This window comes from Spea bombifrons, chromosome 8 (assembly GCF_027358695.1).
Source record: "Spea bombifrons isolate aSpeBom1 chromosome 8, aSpeBom1.2.pri, whole genome shotgun sequence".
NCBI lineage: Eukaryota > Metazoa > Chordata > Amphibia > Anura > Pelobatidae > Spea > Spea bombifrons.
The window spans coordinates 19,874,483-19,902,355 of NC_071094.1; the positions used below are offsets into that span (position 1 = coordinate 19,874,483).

At 40.5% G+C, this 27,873-nt stretch overlaps 1 protein-coding gene across 1 annotated transcript in view; it reads right to left on the reverse strand.

The window, feature by feature from the left end:
- Positions 1 to 27,624, reverse strand: part of BTK (Bruton tyrosine kinase) — a 65,656-nt gene extending 38,032 nt beyond the window's left edge. The window contains exons 1-5 of the mRNA XM_053473683.1: positions 27,305 to 27,624; positions 17,990 to 18,088; positions 14,470 to 14,535; positions 6,390 to 6,471; positions 1,979 to 2,107 (exon numbers count right to left, since the gene is read on the reverse strand). Of these exons, the coding sequence (XP_053329658.1) occupies positions 1,979 to 2,107; positions 6,390 to 6,471; positions 14,470 to 14,535; positions 17,990 to 18,088; positions 27,305 to 27,454 (526 nt within the window). The 5' untranslated portion in view covers positions 27,455 to 27,624. The remainder of the gene's footprint in view (positions 1 to 1,978; positions 2,108 to 6,389; positions 6,472 to 14,469; positions 14,536 to 17,989; positions 18,089 to 27,304) is intronic.
- Between the last annotated feature and the right edge of the window lie 249 nt (positions 27,625 to 27,873).

A 27,873-nucleotide genomic window follows, 5' to 3' on the forward strand; every position in this document is an offset into this window, starting at 1 on the left:
TTCTATGTTTCTGTTGTTTACAGTATTGGAGATTGTTTTGCACAATCTGAAGGGGGCCGCTGCTGGTCTGTCTTCTGGGCAGACAGTAGCAGTGGTAATGTGATTGTTAGGACAAAATATTATGTCTCCATCCTTAAGGGATGGTTTTGTGGACGTCATATTATGTTCTCTCTCCGTAAGGGGTTAACACGACTCACTAGGCATCAGGCTTTATATACGCGACTCACTAGGCATTAGGCTTTATATACGTTTTTATATGCATTCTAACATACACACTCATGCCAACACACACATACACACTCCATGTCTAACTCCTTACTGTCTTCCTCTTTTATTCTCTTATTTACTCCCTCCTTTACCCCCTTACCATCTTACCTTGTTGAAGCCTTCTTTTAAGTTGCTTGCATGTGCCACCTAACTTTTGCAGGAGTCACGCAACATCGTGTTACGTGACCCCCTGCTGTGTTCACTCCTCTGCAAGTTGATAAGTCCTAGTTGGACAAGCCCTTTTTGAAAAATTTTGGACCTGTCCAGGGAGTAGTTTTCCCCCTGCCCCCTAAAGGATCTAAATATTTATAGCTTGGAGGACAGAAAAGAGGGGGAAATATTGAAATGCATAAAAGATTTAACAAAATACAGGAGGGATGCATTTTTGAAATGATGGTATTAGAGGGTCTGACGCTTAGTTGTAATGTAAGGAAGTTTACGTTACTGATTTTACTATGTTTCTATTAAGGAAATATTAAGGCACAAAACATTGACTAGCTTAATTTAATATCATAGTCCACAAAACATAATACCTAGTGGTGGAAATGCAGAATACAAAGCAAATATTCAGAAATAGTTCAGTTTCATATTTTGTAGTTTATGTAGTTTATGTAGGACCAGTAGGAAGCCAGAATTTTTTTACTTTACAAATTAGCCTTGCAGGGGATTACAATTTTAAACCCACTTTTACTATGTTAAATCAACACACTCTGCAGCCTCACCGATGAATAATGCATAATGTGCTTTGTAAGTGCTTTAAAATAACTTAACTTTAGGATAACTTGCTGCTCCAGGGGTCAAGTGCAACAACCCCTGTGGTCCAATTTTTGCTCCACTGGTGGACCAACCACTGGTTGAAACCAATGGGAATGTTTTCTGCGCATATACACAGAGGTGTCTAATTAGACAATTTCTCCCTTCATATAGCTAACAGTGTATCTTAATAGACTTCACTTTTTAACGGAGGGGGAGGGGTAAAAACATTTTACTTGATTTCAGACAGAGGGGCAAACAACCTTTATAACCGTTATTCACTGAATAACATTTAGATTGATGACTGAAATTGGCCCACTGTATCCGTACCATATCTTACTAGAATTGGTTACTTAATACAGTTAGTTGCTACTTTTTGATTTTTACTTGCACCATTCAATGTGAGTAACAATACCCTAATTGCACACAACTGCCAAATGACCCTCTATATGAGGCACAAGCCCTTTGTTACAACCCACATCCCTTTCTCTCTCTTTTCCTGTCTGATGCCTTATTTTTCTTGGACCTCTTAATGCTACAATGTTCTTAAGCCCCATACATCATACAAATGTGTATTCAAACAGCAGGAAATGTATTTCTTAAAAAAATGTATGTAAACAGAATATATTATTATTAAGTACAGGGAAACACATTTTGCTCCCATGATCATGGATAACAAAAAAGGAATAAGACATCATTGCCATTTAAGCTTTTCCATGTGTGACAAACATGGTTCCCTTTGATCTTTGCTTAACCTTATTTAGACATTCCATACTATGTTGCAGCATGTATTACACATGGTACATGCAGCCACTATGACTGATTTCCATACAGCACACATATATATATATAGATAGATAGATAGATAGATAGATAGATAGATAGATAGATAGATAGAATAATATATATTAGATATAGATTAAATAGTATATAATATATAGAAATCATTTATACTCACTACCATTGGGGCCCTGGAGCAGTTGGCATCCCATGGCATTCTTGGCAGTTTGAGCACAGCAAAGATACTGGCCGTCTTGATGAAAGCGAGGATGGTACTTCTGGGCCATGTCAGTGTTAAACCTAATAACTATGGGCGGACACAGAACATAGAATACATAACTAATTAAAAATACAAAGAAGATTATAAAATGGGAAATATTAACATAATGGGGCTAATTGACTGGACTCGTCAAGTGATTAGTCATGTCAAGGATTTATAATGAAACTTTGTTGAACTAAGGGTTACAAAAAATGCTTTACATTTACTTTAGATTGCCTGCTTTGTATTCTCTGGATGGCTTCCAAAGAATTTAATTCAATATCAGTTTTGTACATTGTCAGCTTCAACACTGTTGTTGATTTTCAGTCTCCCTCACTGTGATCTAATCTAATATTAAATTTAGACTAAAATTGTCAAAGGATGCAATGGATCCTCTAACCACTTGCTGCTGCTAGGTATATATAACGAACTTCTGCACAACCAATTCTCAATTACTTATTCAGAGAGTATTACTTTTACTTTTTTACTATTATAGTCTGTATTTTGCTTTTTTAACTTTAGGGAAATAAACAAGTTAGGCAACATGCAGCCACACAAGTTTTTTTTTTTTAAAAAAAAGACAAGAAACAAAAGAACTCTTGTCTCCTCTCCCATGTGACATCATACATTGGCCAAAAGCCCACACTGACGGTATCAAACACGTGAAATAGGAAAATGCACACAGATAATATATCAGAGGATACATGCAATTGGTACCATAAATATTTTGACAGATACATATTTTTGATTTTGGCTCTGTATGCCATTACATAAAAATGTGATGGAAGTGCAAACCTTCAGCTTTAATTCAATGTACAGCAATTGACATACATAGTACTACCCATTTTAAGGGGGCTCAAATGATTGTTTAAAGACTGTAACCAATGGATATCCCCAATTCTCGGTTTCCTCCCTAGTGATTATTTGCCAGAACTTAAATGTTTAAGTTTCTACTTGTTTGTGGGTTTCTGCATTCTGCTTTGTATTAAGCAAATGAAATGCTTACTTTTTGTCTTGAAAAGCTATTTGGTTGCTTTCACAGTATGTTTAAGGTCATCATCTGTACTCAAATAAAAGCTGAAGGTTTGCACATCAATTGCATCCTGATTGGTTAATTTGAAACCTATTGAAGCCAAAGTTCTAAAAATTGTGTCACTTTCCAAATATTATGTATATGGATTTAACAGTAAGTCATAAAAACATGTAGTTATTGCCGTGGCAGTCTTCAGCTGCTAGTCACACACCCAAAAAACATAGGGAGACCTGAATACAGTCGTTTAAACCGGCCACACATCTCCCAACTAGTTATTACTTAACAGAATTTCTCCCAAGTTACAAGAAGTATGTTTTAGAGCCCTGCACGGGACTGTTTTTTTTAATCCCACTCCCGCTGATTTTGTGACCATTACCGCCCGTTCCCGCAATGTGTGTGTTCCACTCCCGCCACATATGTGGTCAATCCCGCCGCCCACTCCCGCCACATATAAGACGGTATGCTTCTTTGAAGAATTGAGTTTTGAGATGTTTCTTGAATGTTGGGAGGGAGGGTGAACAGGGCCGGCCCTACCATGGAGCAGAGTGGGGCAATTAACAGCAAAGCACATGGAGCAAACGCTAAAGGGTAATGGTGTTCTGAGGGGCCCTGCAGCAATACATCTCACTTACCCCCACACAGGGGTGATCTGATTAGGTCTCGAAATGTGCTGCAATAATCTTCAACAAGGAAGGATGATTGTTACACATCGCAGGACCTGATCAGATCGTTGTTCAGTGAGAGAGCTACAGGCCACATGGGGCATACAGTAGGGAAGTGGAGGATGAAGTATTGTATATACAGTATGTGTGTGTGTATATATATGTATATATATATATATGTGTGTGTGTATTTATATATATATAAATATACTATTTGTGTGTTTATGTCTGTATATGTATATATGTATGTGTATAAGAAACATTATGCTTAGGGGGTGTTTTTCTGCTAAAGGGACAGGACAACTTTACCGCATCAAAGGGACGATGGATGGGGCCATGTGCTGTCAAATCTTTGCTGAGAACCTCCTTCCCTCAGCCAGGGCATTGAAAATGGGTTGTGGATGGGTATTACAACATGACAATGACTCAAAACACACACCCAAGGCAACAAAGGAGTGGCTCAAGAAGAAGCACATTAAGGTCCTGGAGCGGCCTAGCCAGTCTCCAGACCTTAATCCCAGAAAATATGTCGATTATGGTTTCAGCCTCGAAACCTTACTTACTTGGAGAGGATCTGCAAAGTGGGACAAAACTCCTCCTGAGATGTGTGCAAACCTGGTGGCGAACCACAAGAAACATCTGACCTCTGTGATTACCAACAAGGGTTTTGCCACCAAGTACTAAGTAATGTTTTGCAAATCAATTTATAACTTTCAATTTGAAAATGCGTTATTCTGGATTTTTTTGTTATTACCGTATTGGCTCGAATATAGGCCGCACTTTTTTCCCCCACTTTAAGTCTTTAAAGTGGGGGTGCGGCCTATATTCGGGGTCTAGCACATGTCCCGGGCGCCGGGCAGGCAGCGGGGTTAGGATACAGATCCCCCGCAGCGGTGCAGGGGACCTGTATCCTACTCTCCGATACGCTCAGACAGCCTCCCCTGCCAGCACTTTCCACAGTCACCGGCTGCAGCGATGCGGGTAAACAGCCTCCGCTGCCGGCACGTCTGCACGATGTGCTTTAACAATCTCCCTTGCCGGGAATTCCCACGGGGGGAGTCCCAGCAAGGGAGATTGTTAAAGCACATCGTGCAGATGTCCCGGCAGCGGAGGTTGTTTACCCGCATCGCCGCAGCCGGTGACCGTCCGCACGATGCGTTTTACCTCTGCCCCCAAGACTTACCAGAGCAGACTCCCGGGTGTCTTGCGGGGCCGGCGGGGGACATCTACGCAATACGCGTATACAACTTCCCTGGGAGTCTGCTCTGGTAAATCGGGGGGGGCAGAGTGGCAGCATATCTCGGGGGGGGAGGAGGAGGACAGTGGCAGCATATCTCGGGGGGGAGGAGGAGGAGGACAGTGGCAGCATATCTCAGGGGGGGGACAGTGGCAGCATATCTCGGGGGGGCAGAGTGGCAGCATGTTTTTTTGGTGCTTTTTTAAAGAAAAAAACTTTTTCTTTAAAAAAGCACCAAACTTTTAGGGTGCGGCCTATATACGGGGGTGGCCTATATCCGAGCCAATACGGTATTTTGTCTGTTCAAATAAAATAATAGACTGATCATGTCTTTATCAGTGGGCAAATGTACAAAATCAGCAGGGGATCAAATATTTTTTTCCTTCACTGTAGAGTTCCTAGGTTTATTCTGGGAATTTAGCCAACTCAATAAGTGGCCTCTTTACTCTTATTATTATGCTGGCAGGGACCCCAGAATAAGTCTGGGAACTCAGCCAATTCAGATTTGAAACGTGTTTCTTATTAATGTTCATTTAAGTTAACAGAAATCGAAACAATGTGACCATTGAGAGACCTTGCTGAAGTTTCTTTCTGCTTGACTGTGCATGTGTTGTGTGTTATTGTTTCTTGTACTGTGTCTATTAGTAGTTTATTGTAGTGCTCAGACAGGGCCAGTGGTGGTTAGATGAAGCATTTTATGGTCTTAAATGTTCGGGATTTCAATGGTTTGAATGATGTCTGGATGGTCATTAAATGCAGGTTAGTTGGGTCATTTAATTGTTGACTATGTTTTTTTTTTTTTTGTTTTTTTTTATGACCATTATTGCAAAGTACACTTACGACCATTATTGCAAAGGTCTGGACATTGACTCAACCTCACAGTATCTATCCCCCTTGACCCTTGGACCAACCTGTTCCTGATTATGACAGATTTTTTTATATAACACATGCTTATTTACTACTCTTATTTTTGGTGAAAACGGTTTATTTGTTAACAATGTCCAAATCCCACACTGAACTATGCCTCAAAAATGTCCATTTTTTTAAATACTTGGAACTCTGATACCTTTGCCCCATTGCATAACCCCTAATTTTTCTTGTTTCTATGACCTCTGAATGTTTGTATCACATGGTCCTGCAGTCCTGTTAATATGTTTATAAACAATTGTTAAATGTCAAACTCAATTACTTACATAGTTACCTGTAGGCTACAATGTCACATGAGAAGCCTGTCCCATAGCCACAAAACTTATTACACAATTTAAAGCAAAACTATTCCTCTTTGGCTATTTCTGGGGCAATTGTTGGTAGGTATGCTGAGCTCTATCAGACCTACAAAAGTACAACAATACTGAACAATCAATCATAGGAAATGCTATTTTGTGGAGTAGAGCTCACTATGTTTCAGCTGATGAATCCAACGCTTCCGCAGATCCTCTGTGGGAGAGAACACGTAAAGAGGCCCATCATCATACACTATCTGGAAGAGAAAGACATACATGTAACTGAAACAAGGGTAGCACTACTCTTTGGTTTGATTGAAAACATGGTACATACTAATTTAATTAAGATTAAAACTTCAATAATGGTTGGAATTCAACTGATCTGTGTACTAGCTATAACCAATATGTAGTCAATGTGTAAAAGCTCATATGTAAAAGCAAAAAAATATACATATGGTGTAAACTCATATAATGTTTATACAAAATATATAACTGTTTGATGGTGCACACACAAACAACCAGAAGAAGGAGGCTAATCATATATATATATATATACCGGTATATATATATATATATATATATATATATATATATATACATTTATTTCTTGATTCTGCCAAATCAGCTCTCCAAACTTACCTTAAAGCGTTTCTTCAGGAGGAAAAAAATAACCAGAAAATGTAAATAGCGAACATTTCTTCAAACCTCAGTATAAGCTACCTACAATGAGGGTAGATTACACTGAGGTCAATTACATTGAGGGTTTCATTATTGACATTTTCTGGTTATTTATTTTTTCCTCATGAAGAAGCCTGAAGGAACCGTCAAAATGTGTCCTGGTAACTTTGGAAAGCTGATACAATATCACTTCCAGGGAATAGGGTCCTTTTTATCTCCAACTGGATTAAGACATTCTATTGTCACATACATTATAATAAGGATAGAGGGTGTTTCTCTAGTAAATTGTTATTATTTATTATTATTTATTGTTTTATTGTAAGCTTGCGAGCAGGGCTCTCTCCACCAAATGTATCGGTTTGTCTTAGTCTGTCAATTCTTGTCTTGTCATATCCCTTGAATTTATGTATTGTATTAAGCGCTGCGTAAACTGTTGGCGCTATATAAATAAAAGATAATAATAATAATAATAATCTAGGGCCATCATATTCCGAAGCTCTGTGCAATGGGTAGACAGGACATAACAAGTAGTATATAACATAATAATTTGAGGATACACTCCCATATTCCATAAATTAGGCTAAAATAAACCAGAACACATACAAATACCTGATATGAAGCTGAAAACACATTAAGTAAAAGCATGAACTGTTTTAAAAAAAGAAAACAGCATGATCTTTTTAAAAGATTATTGAATTGATAGTAATAATAAAAACAAGTATGAGTTCCTCTTAAAGTATCCTGGCTCCATGGTTTAACATGTTGTCTACCACAGTAGCCCTAATCATAAATCAAATACATCTTCATAAAAATACAGACTCTCAATGAATACATAATAAGCAAAGCAGTGAACATGGACAAGAAGGCAAGGCTCCAGTGGCATTGTACATTTGGAAATCTGTTTTCTCAGTCAATCTTATATTTATATATTTATCAAACATTTCCCTTAAACATTGCTGTTTATAGTCTTTGATGTAGGATCCAAATAATCTATATAATATATTATAAAGACAAAAGGGTATGAAAGTCTGCATTAAATACATATAATTGTGGTAGGGCTAATGTCCAGAGGGTCTGAAATGTGCCTAGACCCTGAAAACATACCCCTTTGTGGGTAGGATAGTGCCTACCTCTCAAAAAGGAAAAGGAAGAAGTATAGGAAAGAGAGAATATAGAGAATAGACACTGAGGGGAGAAGAAAGAGTGAACAAAGGGGGTCGCAACACCCTTAAGGAGAGAGTCCTGAAGTGGGTACAAATACTTCCTGAGACCCCTCCCACAAATACAAGCCAAAAACACATTTACATTTGTGATAGGGATAAAACATGAGTGAACGTCCAGAGGGTTTGAAATGTGCCTAGACCCGAAAATGCTCCCCTCTGTAGGATGGAGGCTAAAGAAATGAATCAATGCTGAATGTAGAGTATGATTAATTGATTAAGGCTGTGTTACAACAGTGTTATCATTTGCAAGGTCATTAAAGGTTCTCCTCAACTCTTGTTCCGTGTTCGGGACATGCACTAAGAAGGCCTATCCAGGTGTAGTAGGGAAACCTTATGTTGTATGCATGCTATGTATAGGAGGAGGTGGAATGATGAGTGAAAATGCCAGGAGGCACAGAGAAGAACACCTAGGAAGGTGATAGACTAGTCAAAGTGCGGCAAAGTGCACAAACGAGAGCAACAAGACACCCCAGAAGTGTAAACGAGATGCCCTGCAAGCGCTAACGAGACGCCCCAACTAGGGATAGGCACAAACATGTTTCACAGTGGACATTTTTAAAACCAACTGGATCAGTGGCCCCAAACCAAAATTTTTATTTTGCAAATAATGATTTAGAATGTTTGAAAAGTGATATGTCTATGAGTTATAAAAAAATAAGCAATAAAATATAAAAAATATAAATATATATAAAATATAAAATCTCAAAAAATGACACACAGGCCAAGATAGGTAGACACACACGCACATAAGCAGACACACACCAACATACCCACACAAAGTCAACACATTAGCATACTCACAGTCACACAAACAAAAAGCCATAAAGGAGAGGGTCCGGAAGGGGGTATAAATGCTACCTGATACCCCTCCCACAAATTCAGGCTGAAAACAGCCTTTACATTAAACAGTAAGACACTGGTTTATACTTTACAAAAGCCCAGAGATGGAAATAAATTCAGATACATTTATGCAAGAAAAAAGTTAATTATATTACAGCTTTGGCAAAGATAGCCATCTGCAATGTAAGCAACAGACCATGAAAACCTTTTAATAATCCCTCCTCACTGAATGTCTTTCACTTCCTTTTCTTTCTGTAAGTTTCAAACAAAACCCAGAATGTACAACTGGAGCTGAGCTTGCAGGTGCATGGTTTTGTTGTTATACATACTGTATATCTATGTTGATCAAATGTAATAACTGAAGGATAGAATGAAGCGAATATTGTTCCAAAAAAGCCTATGATGACAAAAACAATGAGTTGTTCAGCCAAAAGGTTATTATGCTGCCAAGACTATAAAAAAAAATAAAGGCATTGTAATGTTTATGATAGCTGTGCCCCCTTAGCTTATAAAATCTATAAAGATTTGCTGAAAAAAGGTGTTTCTGCACTTCTATTTCTCCAAGAATTTCTGGGAGACATGGGACCTCTGTGTTCAAGTGTGGCATCCCCCCTGATGAGTGGCACCTGGGCAAACCCCCCCAAGTACGCCACTGATGTTGAGGACTGTACGCATGTTTGGCCAAGGAAACTTAGTGCAGCAGATGAAACATACATCATGCTTAGATGTCCAGCAGTACAGGGACCCTGGTACACCAATCTAGCTTCCACAGAAATCTGGTTCCGAAGTGGTCTTCAAGGAAGACTTGCAGCCAAAAAGCCATACCTCCGACATGGAAACAAGGCCAAGCAACTATACTATTCAGGAAAAATACAAGAACTGAGAGGCAGAGAAATCTTAGCAGGTGCTCTGGACTGATGAGTCAAAATGTGAAATATTTGGATTTAGCAGTTTGTTCAAAGAAGGGCAGGAGAGATGTACAGGAATGCATGTGAAGATTCCTTGCAAGTTTGGGGCTTCCTTCCTACAAAGTCCATCGTACAATATCATCAGGCAGGGCCGGATTAATAGCATCATGGGCCTGGTGCTGAGGATTTTGGTGGGCCTTTTTACGGAAATAAAATAGACAGAATAGAAATAGAGTAAATAACACAAATCCTTTACTTTTCCTCTCACTGATTTCTGGGCCTAGAAAGTTTTGTCCTCTGAACAGACTACACATTCAGGAGGCGTTTTATCTCTAGATAACTAAAATTAAATAATTCAATTTATTCCTACAATTAGTAAGGTGCCAGGAAACAGGCAACTGCCAGCCATCGCGGGGGTTCCGATCAATGAGTACTTATCCGCTCTCTGTCCCCTGCACATTCCTGACTGCCTGGGAAAACTGGGGCTGCAGGAGGCTCACCAGTGATGCGCATTAGGGAGCGGAGCTTCCTCTGTCTCATCTTTAAAAAGCTGTAAGTGCAGCTTACAGGTAATCCTGTGATCCTGTGTATTGTAATTTCACTGCAGACTCCTGATAACATATTTTTGACCCTTGGCTTGCCTAACCGCTCTTTGGATTTGGGATTTTGATTTGGCTTTAGTAATTCTGTGTGCCACACCTGGCTGACTATCTGCTCAGTGTGCAGATTCTTGTGTAATGACCCCCAGTTTTATCTGGCCATTCCTGCTGCAATAACCCCTGACATTCTGAACCTCTCCTCTGTTATTGATTTCAGGATCCTGCTGAGCCTTGCCATTACACTCAGTGACCAAATATACATGCTTAAACTTGAACCTTCTTACTGTTGGGATCATCTAAGTCCCTGTTCTCTCTAAATGTGAGTTTCGGGGGGTGGGACAAATTCTGCAGTGAGTGCTTGTTTGGGACGACAGATGTGAGTCAAAGTCAAGACAGACTGGGTAAAAACCTATAGAACTGGACATATCACTACTGGAGTGAACCTCAGGAGTAAACTAAGAAAGGGCATCACCCAGGAAGTGTGAATATAGTAGCATATACAATAAATATAGGCTGCAGGGCACACACATTATTTAGAGGAGGAAGCAAAGGTACAGTCTTTCTAGCAGTCAAAGGGGGAGAAGAGGATGCAGCCACCCAATTTCTGGATCTTGGGTAAGTCCTGACACCTGCCTACCGAGTTCCTTAAAAAATTGTGTACAAGTGTACCTAGAAGAATTTACACTGTTTTAAAGAGTGGTGCTTATGAGCTTATGAGGAAGCAAAATCTAAGGCCAAGACACGTGTAAAGCTATGTGTTTTCTTTTCTCCTACTGATTATGTATGTGTACAGGCACTTTGTTGGGCATTAAATGACTTTATATTTTTCCATGGAGTGCAAAACCTGCATAGTTATGGTTTGGGCAAAAGGATGCAGAGTTGGTTCCACCTGGGCTAAATATAGCACAAGAAAGCATTACAGTCAAGGCATGCTGAGGTCATGTAAACCGGCGTAGGACTCGAGATGTAAGGATACAGGAATAAGGAAGGAACAAAGGTTGAGGTCAAGCAGAGGTGTGATACACAGTTCAAGAACCAAAAGCAGCAGTACAATGGGACAAACTCAAGGTCAAGGAAAGGCAACCTGGAAACTATATGACAATATTAAAGAATAACACCCAGAGACTAGCTCTAGCAAGATAGCTCTTGCATGGGCTATAAGGAAAGTGAGGAAGGAAGTACACAACTGCACACCCAGCAAAAATGACTAACTCACATAGTGTTCCCCTATATTAGTGAGTAGTAGCATGCACGTATAGTTCTCATTAATGGAGAATAGGATGCTGCTGGCACCCAGCAGGACAAGGTAAGGGACAACTCTTACTTTGACAGGTGCATGCACATCAGTGGCAGGATCTCTCCCCTAGAACAAATCCTCTCCAGTCAATTAAATATTGAGTCAAGGATCTTGTGGACCACATATTTGTCATGGTCCTGGACTGGCAGAGCTGTGGAGAAACGGTTTCTAATCACATGTTTCAATAGGGAAACATGAAAGGCTGAGGACTGCAATTTATAAGACATTGAGCATCTGGGTTGATTTCTAGGGTCCAATAAAATGGGGACTGAACTTCCTGAAGGGTTGTTGAAGGTTCATGTTTCGCGTGGACAATCAGATAAAAATCACCCATCTGAAAAACTGAAAAACCAAATATGTAATCTGTTGATCAGCAGGTGGTAAACTGGTAAGATGATAAGCTGGTAACACACAAGGGTGATACCCAAGGGTTGCAAAGAAGGGGGTGTTTTTCAAAGACACATATTATGTTGATGAACACCAGTTCAGCTTCTGGGAGGAAAGAAACACAGTTGTTCTGCTCAGCAGTGCACTACATGTCCAAGTAATGTTCTCAGAGGACCATGTTGACGAACAATATCCTTCATGAAGATATCAGCGAGAGCACGGAAGGTAGGCAATTTGGACAAGGCTGTGAAATGGGCTTGTTTGCTGAATGTATCAACCATAAGTATAGCATTCATACCTTAGGAATGAGGTAGCTGTACAATATGTTCATGGCAATTTGTGTCCAGGGCAGGGAGAGGGAAGAGGCATGGGATGGCATGGCCTTCATTTTAAGAACAAACCTCACAGGCAAAAATGTATTCTGATACATCATAAGACAAGGAAGGCCACCAGAAGGAACAAGATATAAGTTCTAAGGTCTTCTTGTTCCCTGTGTGACTAGAGATGGGGAGGTATGACCCCATTGTACAATGGTCCTTCTAAGATGAGGAGGAAGAAATCATTTATATTGGGGAAGGCCATCTTATGTCAGAATCTTTTAGGGAGGCTCACTGAATCTTAGTCAGCAGGGACATGGAAATAGTTGCAATGATTGTCTTAGGTGTGGAAGGAAGGGAGTCTGACTCAAATTGTTTAGATTTGCATCAGCCTTGGTATTCTTAGAACCAGGTTGGTATGCTATGATGTAATCGAACACGAGGTTCTTGTGATCAGTACCTTCTAGGAGTTGTTTAAGAGCCAATTTGATGGCTAATAAGTCTCTCCAACATCATAGTTCTTTTCCCTAGAAGAGAACTGTTTAGAGAAGAACGAACAAGAATGTATGTGGTGGTTACTTGGGAACACTTTGGGCTAGGATGCCTCCAGCACCATTCTCAGATGCATCAAACTTCACAATGAATGGTAGAGAATGATATGGATAATGGAGGACAGGAACTGTACTAAAAGCTATTTTAACATCTCAAAGGTGGACAGAGCCACAGGAGTCCATTTCTTTAATTCTCAGGAAATGTTTAACAGGTCTGATGTCCTGGGTGAGAGGCCAGTCTACCACAGCTCTTACTTTCTTCGGGTTCATCTCTAGATCTTAAGAGGAGAGTATGTAACCCAAAAATGGCATGGAAGAAGTCACATTTTGCTGCTTTGGCGTAAAGCATGTTCACACAGAGGCACTGAGTGAATTCTATGCTCTGCCAAGATAAACCATGACATCAGACCATAACATTTAACCATGTGTTGAATGTAGTTTTCCACTCAAAACAAGATTATATGCTTCTTGAAGGTTTAATTTACTGAAGTTAGTGATTGTGGATATGTATTCTTAACAGTGATCTTTTTTGAAGCCCCAATCTTCTATACAGGGACATAGTGAGCCCTCCTTCTTGAAGATAAAATATAACCCTGCACCAATTGTAGAAGAGGAGGGTTGAATAAGTCACCTGTAGAGAATGTCCTGGATTTATTGTAAGATGCTCTCATTCTCCATAATGGATAAAGGATATCCTCCTCCTTTAGGAGACCTTTGAAGAAGTAATGCATCTGCTTGTTTCTTTGAAAACACATCAAGGTAATCCCAATAGGATCAGTTTATTGAAATCTTCATCAGCTATCTCCAACACAACTGCAATGATACAATGTAGACAGGACTCTTGACAAAGAGGTGTGCCTCTAAGGTGTGGCAGGTGGTTGGGCAGACTGGGTGCTGGATTGAAGAATCTGGAATTGCAATACTCAGATACCATTCTGTCGTCCTTATATTGCTTTTGCTGATTTTGATTTGTTTGCTGTTTTTGACCCTTGGCTTGCCTGACTATTCTCCTGCCTACAGATTGATTCTGCTACAGATACCTGTGTAGCATACCTGGCTTGTCTGACTACCTGTTCCATGAACTGGCCTCTGGCTTGTATAACTAACCATTTTGTATATTGAACATGGCTGGGTTTGACCATCCTCTCAGCAGTTCCCTTTTCACAGTGTTATGGCATGGAGTAGTTTCTACATCACTATATAAAAGAGTTAATATATATATATCATTTTGCCCAACTAGTGACAGGGAAAGGAGAGGGTCTGCTTCTTAGTTCATAAAAAAGGTATTTAATATGAATTAATTCAACATCTAGTTTGGCGTACTGATTTGAATGCTTAGGTTTTATTGTGGAAATACACTATTTGGATAAAAAAACATACTTTTCTGTGACAACTAATACAGTAAATCTCCAATTAACGGTAACAGTAGTGTTCCACAAAGTCTTTGTCTCTCACCTGGAATGGATATGGAAATCTTTCTATAATAGAGATTTGCTCTGTATCTGCAGATTCTTCTCGGTTCTGAAAATACAGAAACAGATATCTGACTGGATATAATGAAGAAAGTAACAGTTCAAAGAAAGCAAAGGAAAAGAAGAAAGAAGTGCACTGTCCACTACAGAAGAAAAATGTGCAAAATAGGAGATAAAGCTTAATACTGAATATAAGACTACCCTATAGGAAAAGTTTTACTAGTAAATATTAATTCATGTAAACTTTTTTTCATATTTAATAAAAGCTATGAGAAATATATATTTTTTTATTTCCTTTTATTTGCCAACCTGCCCCCCCCAGTTATGCACATCTGCCCCCAGGCTTGCCACTCTGCTCCCAGAAATGCCTTATTCTGCATACCTCAGTTGTAAGGAGTGGTTATTTGAGTTACTGTTGCCTTGCTGTCATCTGGGACCATGGTTGTGTGTGAAAATCCCAGTAGATCAGCAGTTTCTGAAATACTCAGATGGTACCATCAACCATGTCGTACCCGGAAGGATTTCCATCTATTTAAATGGACGTTTGATGCTACACGGAACTTCACTATATGTTTTATGCTGCTGTTCGATTTCCACTGCAGTTCTATTTATTTTTCTCCTGATGAAGCTGACGACCCATCGGCGAAACGCGTTGAGAGAATAAATTGGAAAGATTCTTATCATATACCGGATGTCTGATTTTCTACTTGCTTTTGCACAATACTCGTTGAGTTGTGCTACATCTCAATTGTAAGTGCATTTTGATCTTTTAAGATCAGTTGATTGAGGATACTGCACCATCCTGGTTTATGCTTGTTTTTACAGAATACTACATACAGTTTTAGAAGCCTGATATTTGATGAGCCTGCTTAGTCCAGTCCTTTTGTGAATGGAACTTACACATTTAATAATATACACTTCTTTAACAATATTACACTATTGTTTTTGTTTTCTTCCCCTATGTGTATGCGCTCCATTATTCCTGGTTTGGTACCATCAACCATGCCTGAATCACTGTCCTTCTGTTCAATTTGCCATCTGACTCCACCTCTGCACCTATACCATCACGCCAAGCCTGAACATCAATCCTGCAGGTATGGCTTGCACTAATCCTTTTTTGTTTTGTTTTTACCAGATGCCTACTGCTGCAACCCCTATGCATAATGACCTTCCACTGATAACATCAAAGATATGCTTGATTTTGATTTTCCCTAGGTCAAACTGGTACTAAATTCATTTTTATCCTTCTAAAATTCAAGAAAGATTTCTAACAATATGCATATTATCCAATTGTATGCATTCAGCTGGGCTGAACCAAAGAGTTCAACGCGGTGTGAATGTAGAGCAGACATGGATTGGTTAGTCATGTGCCTATAAAAGTAATCCGGCACTTTGATAAAAAATATTGGTTATGAAGAGCTAAAACCTATGCTTTAGGTTAACCCATTCATGATAAAAGTATTTCAATTTTAAACATAGTCATGTTAAACCTTAATTGTACTTTTTCGTTTTTAGTGCACCCATATAAAGGACAAGCAGAGCTTTAATTTTAAACCATATTTATACAAATATGTATATAAAAACTGAGCGAAAACTAGCAACAAAAAACTTTTGGCTTAGGATTTCATCCATAGGTTAGGTAGCACTGCTATAAAACATATGGTCGAGAATATCCTCCAAGTATACTAATACACAACATAAATATTTTTTTTTCAATGTTTTGGAGAGCAATAATGCTGTCTTACATACTACACTATTTGTGTTATTTGTGAGGGGTAGTGTAGCTTTTTTAAAATGTTATGTTACTAGATTGTGGGGGGGGTGCAAAATGTTATACTTGTATAGCTTTTGATTGGAAATGCCTATGCGGTTTTAACCCTTTGAGCGATGTTCTGGGCACACTTTTCCCAACCAAGGGCAGGCCATTTCTTTAGAGTTTTGTTGTAGCTACATGTAGGTGGTAACTGTATTCACAGCTTAATTTTTAACTAGTGAAACCTATATTTTGGGGGGAGTTTCAGGACAAGTTAAGATTTTTATAGGAACTTGGTTTAGGGTAAACTATGCATCCAATCACATAAAATTCCAAACCTTATGGTGTAGGTTACCATAAACTGAATACTTTTCTTAGGGTGAATGGATTTTGGGGAGGCACTAGTGATTTCACCATCCCTGATGCCATGATAGTAAATCCCTCCAGGATGGGAAAAGATCGCTCTGGCAGACTCCCTTGTCCTACAGTAGAATCTTCTCCTCAATTGCATGCATAAATCGCAGAGATGAGGCCCAAAAGAGTACACTGTGTGTAGCTGGCACCCATTTGAGCCAGTTATGTACCACATATATATGTACGCCATATGGGCGAAACGCGTAAGACAAGGACTCTGTGCTTACCTAGGCTCCTTAATCTGACATTGTGCAGATGGCAGTCTTATACTGCTTTACTGACTTTATTGTTGTGACTAGTGTTTGAATTACTGAGAGGTAAAAAAAAAACATCTGCCAGTAATTATACTCTGGCAGGCTTTTTAAACTATATTGTAAAGAACAAAGTCACAATCTGTACAATAATACATATTTAAGATGTAATTGTAAGATAAATTCATTTCAATATCATGTATCCCCCAAAATGCAGTGTAATAATGCCAAAATACAAAACAATGTTCTGGAAATATAAAATGAGACACAGAGGGTGTGTTTATGAGATGCCAAAAATTACTATGTAGATGATCATTGATATTTTTTTTAACCGATTTGCTTAAGTGGTCACAAATATTAACCCTGTCATATTCTCTCAGCTCTAAGCGGTGAAAATTTGTATTTGTTGAGTATGTTGATATGTTGGTTAAATTAGTTAAATAGAGTTAACAGGGAGAGGGATGAGATATGTCAATGATGCAGCGGGAATAAAAGCATCAACCTGATAATGTAGAATAGTCAAGCTCTGGCTACCTGAAGCCCACCTCTTTTGAAATGCAGGTAGGCAGTCCCGCTGATGTCTGTGGGCAGTAAGTTACCAGGAGAAGCCTCACTACACCTGGAGACTCCAAGCGAAACCCGGAGAGTTCCCAGGTATGCGAATAATACATAGCAACATAAAATACTAAAAACTAATAGTGAAACAGAGGAAGAGACAGTGAAATTTAGGTAATACAGATAAACACAGAAAACAGACCATAAAGACACACCAAGAACTAGTTCTAGATCTAATAAAGCCAGATACAAGAAGCACCCTCAAGTATACCAGTTGTAGTGAAACATGAGTTACTGTCTTCAAGGGACATGTGGGCTTAATAAAAAACACACTAAAACCATAACTCTTAATACATTACCTCACTTTACCAAATCAAAACTGACAAGTCCAGGATGGTACATTTTTTTACATTATCAAGTATACTAAGGTTAAAAAGACATTACTTGCCATACAGAGGTAAAGTGATAGATGAAGCATATAGATGACATACTGTAGCCCTTAAAACATTTTCTTTTTTCTTCTTTCTTACCGGTATCTGTCTTTCTGGTGGTGGGTTTTCCTCCGGCTCAACACTTTCAACACATACCACCTTATCCAGGTCTACAGACCCCTTCTTACTTCCCCGGCGCTGGAAATAGCAAACAAACAGGTTATATTGAGAAAATGATCACTGCAGGCATTACATATTTCTCAGTCTATTAGGCTAAAATACTAATGCAGAATCTTCACAAATCTTTACAAGGCCAAACCAGGGGGTTGTAACTAAGTCTCTAGAATCTCCCTTCTGCATTCACCTGTGCACTAACACAAGATAGAACCTGTTGGTAACAGCCCTAACAACAAAGTGTCCTAAACAGTTGCATAGGTCACCTATAAGATGGCCCTTGATCTGTACATATATCCTTTTTTCTGTTAATCTCTTAATTGCTGATGTGGTGGTTTTTCACATCGAATAAAATACAAATGCATTTATACCAGTGGATCTAAATGCAGTGTTGGTCCAAGATCCATTTAGTGAAATAAATTGTCCACCTTGAGCAGCATCCCTATAACCATTTCTAATTGTATACATGAACTGAATAAAACATGAAAATGTTACTGTGTAAATGTTGTTTGGATAACCTGTGGAAACAATGATATATGCATATTGTAATTGTTTTGAATAGTATTTTAATATCTACACAATAGTCCTAAGTAAGATATGCAAACATTTCACTGAAGGTAAACACAAACGCCTGGCACTCCTATTACACCCAGTGTCTTTATATAACATCATTACTTTCCCATAATGAATGCATTCATGAAGCTGTACAATTATTGTTTTATAAGCTATGTAAATTGAATTACTATGTAATATCCTTTTGAGATAATCTACACAGCAGGCTACACAAGGGCCAATGGTCATACCAAAGGTTTCTAAGGTTGATGACCAACTACTCTTTGTGTATGTACTTTCATTTGGATCAAAATTATGGTTATGTCTAGGAAGATGCCATGTGCAAATTTAGTACTCAGATATGGAGGATTATATTACCGAAACATTGGATGGCAAATAAGAACTATCCAGCCTATCTAGTCTGCCTATTTTTCCTTATGTGAAGACCTTAATCAGCCGTTGGTCTTAGATTGATGAATAGACTGTTTTACTCTCTACCCCTTCTACCAACTTACAGCAGATAAGAACCATTTAGCCCTTCTAGTCTGCCCAGCCTCTGAATACTTTCCTTAGTCCCTTGTCTTATTGGTCTTATTTTATAGCTAACTTAGCCGTATGCCTATCCCATGCTTTCTTAAACACCTTCACTACATTAGCATCTACCACCTCTGCTGCAGTGACGTCTCCAGCTTTCATATTTAGGGGGGGCACATGGGGGGCCAGGGACCAAAGTAGGGGGGCCAATTATAAAACGGTACATATACACTATATATATATATATATATATATATATATACGTTAGACGTGCACTTTTAAACTACATAATATGCACTTATCTCTTTGAAGTAAACACGGTGATTGAAATATGATTTCAAAATAACAGCTAAACTGGCAGTTATTTTTTATTCTTTAATATTAGCCCCTGCTGACAATATATATAAATATTAGACCCTGCTGCCGATATATAGAAATATTACACCCTGCTTCCGATATATATTAATATTAACCCCTGCTGCGGATATATATTGATATTAGCCCCTGCTGCGGATATATACTTATATTATACCCTGCTGCCGATATACATAAAACTTATACCCTGCTGCCGATATCTATTAATATTTGACCCTGCTGCCAATAAATATTAATATTAGCCCCTACTGCCAATATATATTATTAGTCCCTGCAGCCAATATACCGTATTGGCTCAAATATTCGGGGTCTAGCGCCCGACGCCCGGCAGGCAGCGGGGTTAGGATACAGATCCCCAGCAGCGGTGCAGGGGACCTGTATCCTACTCTCGGATGTCCTCAGACAGCCTCCCCTGCCAGCACTTTCCACGGAGGGGGGGGGTGCCGGCACGGGAGGTTGTCTAAGCGCATCATCCGGACGGTCACCGGCTGCGGCGATGCGGGTTAACAGCCTCCGGGTTGTTTACCCGCATCGCCGCAGCCGGTGACCGTCCGCACGATGTGTTTTACCTCTGCCCCCAAGACTTACCGGAGCAGACTCCCGGGTGTCTTGCAGGGCCGGCGGGAGACATCTACGCAATACGCGTATACAACTTCCGGTTGTGTCTGCTCCGGTAAGTCGGGGGGGCAGAGTGGCAGCATATCTCGGGGGGGGGGACAGTGGCAGCATATCTTGGGGGGGGCAGTGGCAGCATATCTCGGGGGGGGAGTAGGAGGACAGTGGCAGCATATCTCGGGGGGGGAGTAGGAGGACAGTGGCAGCATATCTCAGGGGGGGGGAGACAGAGTGGAGCATGTTATTTTGGTGCTTTTTTAAAGAAAAAAACTTTTTCTTTAAAAAAGCACCAAACTTTTAGGGTGCGGCCTATATACGGGGGCGGCCTATATCCGAGCCAATACGGTATATAATTAGCCCCTGCAGCCAATATATATTAATATTAGCCCCTGCTGCCGATATATATATAAATAATAGACCCTGCTGCCAATATATGTTAATATTAGCTCCTGCTGCCAATATATATTAGCCCCTGCTGCCGATATATATTAATATTAGCCCCTGCTGCCGATATATATTAATATTATACCCTGCTGCTGATATATATAGTATTAGTCCCTGCTTCCTATATATATTAATATTAGCCCCTGAAGCCAATATATATTAATATTAGATGCTGCTGCCAATATATATAAATATTAAACACTGCTGTCAATATATAAATAAATATTAGACCCTGCTGCCAATATAGAAACATAGAAAGTGACGGCAGAAAAGAACCAGTAGTCCCATCCAGTCTGCCCAACCTCTGAGTACATTCCTTTAGTACTTGCCCTTATCCTATATCTAGCTTGGCCTTATGCCTATCCCATGCTTGCTTAAATGACTTTACTGTATTAACATCTACCACTTCATGCGTCCACTACCCTTTCCGTAAAGTAATATTTTCTGATGTTACCATTAAACCTTTGCCCCTCTAGTTTATCGTTGTATCCTCTTGTTGTGGTAGTATTTCTCCTTTTAAATAAACTATCTTCCTTTACCTTGTTGATTACCTTTAAGTATTTAAATGTTTCTATCATATCCCCCCTGTCCCGTCTTTTTTCCAGGCTATGTAGGTTAAGATCCTTTAACCTGTCCTGGTAAGGTTTATCTTGTAATCCATAAACCATTTTAGTAGCCCTTCTCTGCACTTTCTCCAACATTTCTATATCCTTCTGGAGATGCGGTCTCCAGTACTGTACACAATACTCCAAGTGAGGTCTCACTGTGATCTGTACAACGGCATGAGCACTTCCCTCTTTCTACTGCTAATACCTCTCGCTATACAACCAAGCATTCTGCTAGCATTACCTGCTGCTCTACTGCATTGTCTGCCTACCTTTAAATCCTCAGAAATAATTACCCCTAAATCCCTTTCCTCACACGTTGAGGTTAGGACAGTATCAAATATTCTATACTCTGCCCTTGGGTTTTTATGCCCCAGGTACATTACTTTGCATTTATCTACATTAAATGCCAATTGCCACAGCTCTGACCATTTTTCCAGTTTACCTAGATCGTTTGCCATTTTGTTTCTTGCTCCAAGAACATCAACCCTGTGTCGTCGGCAAATAAACATACCTTTCCATCAAGACCATCTGCAATATCACTAATAAAGATGTTAAAGAGAATGGGTCCAAGTACAGATCCCTGAGGTATCCCACTGGTAACAAGACCTTGTTCTGAATATACGCCATTGACTACAACCCTCTGTTGTCTGTCACTCAGCCACTCCTTAATCCATTCAACAACATTGGGATCTAAACCCAGAGATTGCAGTTTATTTATAAATCTTCTATGTGGGACAGTGTCAAAGGCCTTACTGAAATCACCCAATCAAAAAAATCAATAAGATTTGTTTGGCAAGATCTTCATGAGGAAAATCCATGCTGTTTTTGACCTTGAAACCCAGGTGACTTCAGATGTGACTTCAACCCTGGCGTTCACATTGCCCACATAGAACCTGACAAGCACCCAAATTACACATACATAGGACGTGCCATCTTTGTCGCCAAACAGGCCAGCATGAGTCAACATTGCCTCCAAACAGCTGAACGTATGCCATGTTTGTCCCATAAACACACTATCTGTGCCATCTTTGTCCCCATTGCCTAAACACCCTGCTTATACCATCTTTGCTTTTTGACAAATCAATAATACACCTATGATTCACAAACACTTTTACACTCCCTCCCAATCAATCCTATCTATCCCCTCTCCCTCCCAATCAATCCTATCTATCCCCTCTCCCTCCCAATCAATCCTATCTATCCCCTCTCCCTTCCAATCTATCCTATCTATCCCCTCTCCCTCCCAATCAATCCTATCTATCCCCTCTCCCTCCCAATCTATCCTATCTATCCCCTCTCCCTCCCAATCAATCCTATCTATCCCCTGTCCCTCCCAATCAATCCTATCTATCCCCTCTCCATCCCAATCAATCCTATCTATCCCCTGTCCCTCCCAATCAATCCTATCTATCCCCTCTCCCTCCCAATCAATCCTATCTATCCCCTCTCCCTCCCAATCAATCCTATCTATCCCCTCTCCCTCCCAATCTAGCCTATCTATCCCCTGTCCCTCCCAATCAATCCTATCTATCCCCTCTCCCTCCCTTCACTTACCTTGGGCTTGTAGAAGTTCAGTGGTGGGATCGCAACGTCCCTGTCTCCCTGGTTCTGCCGCAGTGTGCGCGGTTTCACAGCTGAGCGCCGGATATGACATCATATACCGGCGCTCAACTTGAAATGCCGGCCCTGCAACCAAGGCAGAGGCCTCGTGGAGAAGAGTGAGAGGCTCGGAACGGTTTCTGAAAACGTATTCCTCAGCGACCGTTCGCCGCCTCTCTCTCTCCTCCGCGTCTATTACAACAAAAAAAAAAAGACGGCGTTTCAATTGGGGGGGCACAGCATGATGTAGGGGGGCCATGGCCCCCTCTGGCCCCCCCGCTGACGCCACTGCTCTGCTGGAAGACCATTCCATGCATCCACTAACCCTTTCCGTAGTGTAATATTTCCTGATATTACTTTTAAACCTTTGCTCCTCTATTTTAAGATTATGTCCTCTTGTTGTGGTAGTATTTATCCTTTTAAATAAACGCTCTTTCTTTATCGTGTTGACTCTTTATATATATATATATAAATATTTCTATATATATATAGAAATATTATAAAAAATATATTATATATATATATAAACGTTTCTATCATATCCCCCTGTCACGACTTTCTTCCAGGCTATATGTGTTAAGATTTTAAACTTTTCATGATAAATTTTATCCTGTAATCCATGAACCATTTTAGTAGCCCTTCTCTGAACTTTCCCCAACATACCTATATCCTTCTGGAGATTTGGTCTCCAGTACTGCACACAATACTCCAATGAGGTCTCACCAGTGCTTTGTACAACAGCATGAGCACTTCCCTCTTTCTACTGCTAATACCAATATACAACCAAACATTCTGCTAGTATTTCCTGCTGCTCTATTGCATTGTCTATCTACCTTTAAGTCCTTTTAAATAATTACCCCTAACTCCCTTTCCTTACTTGTTGAGGTTAGGACAGTATCAAATATTTAGGGCTGAAACAACGAATCGATAAAATCGATAATAATCGATAACGGAAATCGTTGTCGACGATTTCCGTTATCGATTAATCGAGTGATCGATTCGTTGTTGGAGCACTCGGCTCCTTTTACTTACCTCCGCGAGCGTTCCCCGCTTCTGGCTACACGCTCTGCAGTCTCCGCCTTCTTTCAGCTACGTGACGGATGTGACGCCTTCCGGAGGTAAGTATTCTTCATGTCTATGTGCGAATCGCTCTGTGCGAGTGGCTCCATTCGCACAGAGCGATTCGCTCTGTACGATTCGCTCTGTGCGAGTGGCTCCATTCGCACAGAGCGGTTCGCTCTGTGCGAGTGGCTCCATTCGCACGGAGCGGTTCGCTCTGTGCCAGTGGCTCCATTCGCACAGAGCGATTCGCGGGGGTGGGGGTGGGGTTTCAGGGGATGCAGGGCAGGGTGTGAGTGTGGGTGCAGGGCAGAGTGGGGGTGGTGGGTGCAGGGCAGAGTGGGGGTGGGGGTGCAGGGCAGAGTGGGGGTGGGGGGGCAGGCCAGGGTAGGTGACTGGGTGCAGGGCAAAGTGGGGGTGGGGGGGCAGGCCAGGGTAGGTGACTGAGTGCAGGGCAGAGTGGGGGTGGGGATGCAGGGCAGGGTGTGAGTGTGGGTGCAGGGCAGAGTGGGGGTGGGGGGTGTAGGGCAGAGTGGGGGTGGGGGGCAGGGCAGGAGACTGGGTGCAGGGCAGAGTGGGGATGCAGGGCAGAGTGGGAGACTGGGTGCAGGGCAGAGTGGGGGTGGGGATGCAGGGCAGGGTGTGAGTGTGGGTGCAGGGCACAGTGGGTGCAGGGCAGAGTGTGGGGGCAGGGCAGAATGTGGGGGCAGGGCTGGGTGCAGGGCAGAGTTGGAGACTGGGTGCAGGGGCACAGTGCAAAGTGCTGGGTGCAAAGTGCCAGGGCTGGGTGCAAAGTGCTGGGTGCAAAGTGCCAGGGCTGGGTGCAAAGTGCTGGGTGCAAAGTGCCAGGGCTGGGTGCAAAGTGCTGGGTGCAAAGTGCTGGGTGCAAAGTGCTGAGTGCTGGGGCAAAGTGCTGGGTGCAAAGTGCTGAGTGCTGGGTGCAAAGTGCCAGGGCTGGGGCAAAGTGCTGGGTGCAAAGTGCCAGGGCTGGGTGCAAAGTGCTGGGTGCAAAGTGCTGGGTGCAAAGTGCTGAGTGCTGGGGCAAAGTGCTGGGTGCAAAGTGCTGAGTGCTGGGTGCAAAGTGCTGGGTGCAAAGTGCTGGGTGCAAAGTGCTGGGTGCAAAGTGCTGGGTGCAAAGTGCCAGGGCTGGGGCAAAGTGCTGGGTGCAAAGTGCCAGGGCTGGGTGCAAAGTGCTGGGGCAAAGTGCTGGGTGCAAAGTGCCAGGGCTGGGGCAAAGTTTCTTGAACAGTAATAGTCCACCTCTTTTCAGAATGTTTGGGGTTATTTTGTTTCATAAATATTGTGTTTGGGTTCTTGTACTTTGAAAATATTGTTTTTTATTACATCATAACAAAATAAGAATGTTAATGTAAATTTTAAGTTGTTTTTTAACATCCAGTTCATTAAATTATTTTAAATAAACGAAAAATTTGCATATTGTTTTTTTTATCCGATTAATCGATTAATCGAAAAAATAATCGGCCAACTAATCGATTATTTAAATAATCGTTAGTTGCAGCCCTACAAATATTCTTAACTGTACCCTTTGCGTTTTAAAGCCCTAGGTACATTATTTTGCATTTATCCACATTAAATGCCAGCTGCGACAGCTGTGACCATTTTTCCACTTTACCTAAATCATTTGACATTTGGCTTATTCCTTCAACATCCACTCTGTTGTGTCAGCAAAAATTCATATTTTACCATCAATAGCTTCTTCAAGAGAATTGGTCCAAGTACAGATCCCTGAGGTACCCCACTGGTAACAAGACCTTGCTCTGAATATAATCCATTAACTACAATCTTCTGTTGTCTGTCACTCATTCACTGCCTAATCCACTCAAGAATATTTGGATCTAAACTCAAGAGATTGCAGTTTATAGATTTGTGGGACCGTGTCAAAAGCCTTACTGAAATCTTGGTACAAAATGTCTAGTCCACCACATTCATCAATTATTTTAGTCACCCAAATAAAAATAAAAAATAAGATTAGTTTGGCATGGTCTTCCTGAAGTAAACATGTTGTTTTTGATCTTGAAACTCATGTGACTTTAGATGTTCAACAATCCTATCCTTTAACATAGTTTCCATTAATCCCACTACTGATGTAAGACTCACAGGCCTGTTTGTCTACTAAAACTTCCTTACATTATATCTAGACACTCTAGTTTGAGATTCTGACCTCTGATTTTAACATTTCTCATTCTTTCCGATAAACTTCTCTCTTGTACTTGTTAAATCTCTTCATCTATTCTAAATGTTTCTATCATATCCTCTCCTCCACGCTATCCATATTGAGATTGTTAACAACTCAAAAGGTGAATGACTTAAGTAAATTAGAAGAATGGTCGAGAGTGTGGCAGCTGCAGGTTAATATTAATAAATGTAAAATAATGCACTTGGCACATAAAATTCCCAAGGCAGAATATAGCAGTTGTCAGCGACAACAGAAGAGAGGGATTTAGGAGGAATTATTTCTGATGATTTAAAGGTAAGCAGGAAATCCAATAAAGCATCTCAAAAAGCAAGCAGGATGCTGGGTTGCAGATGGAGAAGTATTAGTAGCAGAAAGAGTGAGGTAATTTTGCCACTTTACAGGTCTCTGGTCAGGCCTCACCTAGAGGTTTGCGTAAAGTTCTGGAGACCCCATCCCCAGAAGGATATTGACATATTGGAGAGAGTTCAGAGGAGAGCTACGAAAATTATAAGTGGTTTGCAAGCAAAAATTATGAGGAGAGGTTGAAAAGTCTTAATATGTATTGCTTGGAGGAAAGAAGAGAGAGGGGGGATGCAACAGAAACATTTAAATACTTAAGGGGATTTAACAAAGTACAGGAGACAAGCTTATTCGAAAGGAGGAGGACTGTTAGAATAAGAGGCCATGTTCTAAAACCCGAAGGCCAGAAGCTTAGATGTAACGTAAGGAAAGTTATACTTTACTCAGAGGGTAGTAGATAAATGGAACAGTCTCCCTGCAGCAGTGCTGAAGGCTGATACAGTGAGGGAATTTAAACAAATATGGGATAGACATAAAGTTTTCCTCACTATGGGACCTGAGGAAAGATTGATAGGGTTTCAACCCCTTACATCAGGAAAAATGGGCAGGCTAGATGGGCCGAATGATTCTTATGTGACATCAAATTCTATGTTTCTATGACTTATGACCCCAAACATGCACATAAAATGCATTTCTATGTATGAAGGGCAAAAGAGAGCCAGGAACAGGACTCCATTTAACATGTCATGCAAACTAGGTAAACCAAGGCATGTAAAGTTACCTATAAATATACAACTAGTTTGAGTGGCAGTAGTAAAATTTAGTTGTGACTTCATTAATAACATTTCAGCAACTTTATGAGATGGTTCATTTTTCTATCAAAGCATAAAAATCAAACACAGTGGCAAATCTTAATTTTTGTTTCCATGACACATTTCTCCTTTGCATAATGCTCACCCCTCTTTCGAAGTCATACTCATAGTATGTAATCTTAGCTTCTGTTAGCACAAACAACCTCTTCTTGTAGTTGAGAGGAGATGTTTTGCGTTTTTGCTGGGATCTCTTCAGGAAAATACTTTCAAGGATACTGGTGGATGAGGAGGCCATTGTGTTCTTCCCTCTGAGGGTGGTAAGGAGATGTGATGTTTTGTTTTAAAATATTCCTGGGGTGCTCTGCTTGAAGAAAAAGAGAGGTCTATTTTTTCAAGTCTTAGTGTTCACCTGGCACTTTCTCATATCATAACTACTTTCTCAGCACTAGCGAGGGAGATGTTCCATCAGTAAGTACATACCTGAGAACGGAGAATATAAGGTCAACAACACGCATTAAAACTTTGTATTATTAACCTTTTGTTATAAAAACAACATGACAGGGATCCCTCTGTACCATGCATCACCTGCGTGCATTGATTATAAAAGAGGAAAAGACAATCTTGGAACAGATCAAACAAAAGTCAGCACAAACATATTGAGCATTATAACGTTTTTAAAATGGTAACAGCTGAAAAGGCAAAAATATGTTTATT